General features: G+C 31.5%; 1 protein-coding gene across 1 annotated transcript; it reads right to left on the reverse strand.

The window, feature by feature from the left end:
- Positions 1-308: 308 nt before the first annotated feature.
- Positions 309-2,568, reverse strand: LOC143070664 (C-C chemokine receptor type 1-like). Its single transcript, XM_076244872.1, has one exon. It carries the CDS (start codon positions 2,097-2,099, stop codon positions 987-989), a length of 1,113 nt encoding a protein of 370 aa, XP_076100987.1. The 5' UTR covers positions 2,100-2,568; the 3' UTR covers positions 309-986.
- Positions 2,569-3,147: the final 579 nt, after the last annotated feature.

The following is a 3,147-nucleotide window of genomic DNA, read 5'->3' on the forward strand; positions in this document are numbered from 1 at the left end:
TTTTTTACAATCACACTGAACAATAAAAAAAGTTATAGGTATTATTTCAAGTTAATGAGTATTTATCTGTATGAAAAAAAAAATGCTTAAGAAATTATAAAAAAAAATATATGTAAGATATATGAAGATAAAAAAGAAAAAAAAGTAAAAATCTGCAATTAATCGAGTTTTTTACAATCAGATATTGCTACATTAGAAAACGTTCAAATAAAAAGGAAAGTATTGAATCCATAGAAATATATCGTAAAAAAGTCCCAAAAACTCGGATAGTTTCGGTGGGATTATGTTAGATATATTAGCTAAAAATACATACTTATTGCAATACAAGTAGGAAAAAAAAGAATAGAAAAAACATGGTAATTTATGTTACCCTTATAATAAAAAAAGATAGAATTATTTCACGAATGTTACTTCAACTTATCGACGTAAAAGTAGAATTTTAGCGTATGTTGGAAAGACCACAGATAGATATCCAAGTACTCCTTTTAAGGGCTAAGTAGCACACGATGAATTGCTATCAATAAAAGTAAGGATTGCTATAAAGACAACATATCATAAACTAAAACCGAACGACTAATAACATTAATTTTTTCGTTGTGAATAGTAAAATTAACAGTTTGTCATGAAATACAAAAGTACCAAACTTCAAGGTAAATCCAAAAGGGGAAAGTTAAACTAAATGACTCTATAAAACGTTATTTACCAAAGGAACGAGTACATAACAACTATCATATCAGTGACTTCAAACACGCTTTTCCCGAATAAACTGGTTGGTAAAACCTGATTTTGTAGCTAGCCAAGCCTCAGACTCGTATGACAATTGATTATATTTCCGTTATATTGACAAAATTTGAAAGCAACAGATTTAATATACAATATAAATAGGAACAGGGTTTACTTTTGATTATGATTATACAAAATGCCATAAAAAAATTGTATATATAAAGTCATGATTGTCGTAAAACAAAGTTTGATCTATAAGTTTTTCACGCTGAGGTATGAAAAACTGGCACTTGTGTAGTACGTGTGTCATCCCTATTATTTTGAATAGCTGTAAGATGGTTCATTCTTGTGATACTATCATTACGAACTGTTACTGTTTCATTATTATTTCTCCGAAACATATCTTTGAACTCACGCCTAAATCTACTTCCACTCAAAATGTACAAGAGGAAATTGATGGTATTATTAAGATACATGAGAATATTTACAATAGCCCACATCATGTCTAGGACGGCATAACCTCTTCCTACTAATTCGTCCGCCCATGTAGAATAACCAATCAAATAGATGCTAATTGGTGTGGTACATAATAGGAAAACCGTGTTAAGGGTGAACAGCATAACACTCATCGACGATAATTTCGAGTCCCTCTGTTGAGCCTTTGATCCAGGCGTTTGCACAGATGGCGCTATCTGACGCTTAACAGCTCTCTGAGAAAACAGTACTTTAACAAATATAAGAAGATTCCCTGTCAATAAGCAACAGAACGGTATGCCACAAAATAAGGATAGATCAATCCATGGCCATGATGAGCTCCAGAACTGATTGTACTCATCGGAAATGTAGTAACATTTTTCAACCGAAACTGTGCCATTAACTACTGATTCCTTATCTTCATGACCATAGAGAATGTGACTGTTAATCAGCAATAAAAAAGCTGCAATGGAAACCAAACTTATTCCAGCTTTCTTTTTGGTGCATGCTGTTTTGGCTTTATGTGGGAACCAAACAAGAAAAACACGTTCTAACGTGACAGCAATCAGGATCCATGAAGAAAAGTCTAGAGAGAAATACACTATGAATGTATGCAGTTTACAGATACCAGTTCCCAACTCACGTATGTCCACCTCAAACACTACGTTAATCCACTGTCGCAAAAGTCCAGTATATAAAACAAAAAGATCAGAAATAGCTAGAACTATTAGATATATACTACATACCGACTTTTGAATGTTTTTCCTCCGCAAAACTATGATTGATAAAATGTTACCAGTTGTCCCGAGTATAATTAGTATTGGCGGAAGAATTTTCCAAAGAAAAACACCAGTTTTGTATTCTGGATAACTTGTGTAGTCTATATAATCACTCGAATTCATGCTTTTGTTAAATTGTCTTTAAATGTAGTTATGACTTTTATTTTGCTAAATGTTGTAATTGTCTTTTAGAAATCCAGTTTATTTTCTCAAAACATGTTGTATTTCTTCAGCAAACTGTTAATTTTCAACGTTTATCATAATTTACCTTGAATATATGAGCAAACAATTGTTTCCATTGCAGAGTTCCACGGCTTCTGTTTACAACCACGTGTATGAGTTAATCAGTTGCGATATATACCCGTAGTTCATTCTCGTTGGATATACGATATATTACGTTTCAAATCATCCAGGTAAATAGCTAATCCCAGAGACTTAATGAAGGAAAAATAACATCAGCTTCAGGTGTTTATTGTCATTTGTTTAAAAAACGGAGTTATATGAATTGTTAAAACTTCTGCCTCCATTTTCAATCAAATGTTAAAAGTTTCTAATATATATTTAACAAATACTTTTAAATTGAGTATATTGATGTGTGTAAAGCAATAGATAACAAAAGATTTTCCTTTTCTTTATTCATATTATTGACGATGACAAACTGATGTTTTAAAAAAAAGATTTATATGAATATAATAGGAAAACAAATAAGAAAACAGCTGTTAAAGAATGTATAATCTTTTTATACGTGTGTCATTATTAGATCAATAAAACAAAGAAATCATCTGAAACATATGAATATTTTAGTCTTGATTGTAGTCATTGGCTTTGAACTAATTGTCAGTCACTACGAGTACTCTCGAATCTGTACTTATGGACTTTTTGTTTTTGGGATGTATAAGTACCCAGACAGATCTACTTTCTGTTTTTGTTAGATGTATTTCTATTTGTATTCATCTGATGAGTTACGCCATTTTTAACTGATTAATTTAGTTTGTTTTTATGTTGTACTGCTGCACTGATAAAGAGCTCACAAATTGTTTTAGCACTACAACATTTTTTACGTGTCTGTCCCAAGTCAAGGGCCTGTAGTTAAATGGTTGTCGTTGGTTCGTCTTTGTCATATTTGTTTTCAGTAAACTTGTTTGTTATAAATTAGGCCGTTAGTCTGGCC

Source organism: Mytilus galloprovincialis, chromosome 4, assembly GCF_965363235.1.
Source record: "Mytilus galloprovincialis chromosome 4, xbMytGall1.hap1.1, whole genome shotgun sequence".
In the NCBI taxonomy this organism is placed as follows: Eukaryota; Metazoa; Mollusca; class Bivalvia; order Mytilida; family Mytilidae; genus Mytilus; species Mytilus galloprovincialis.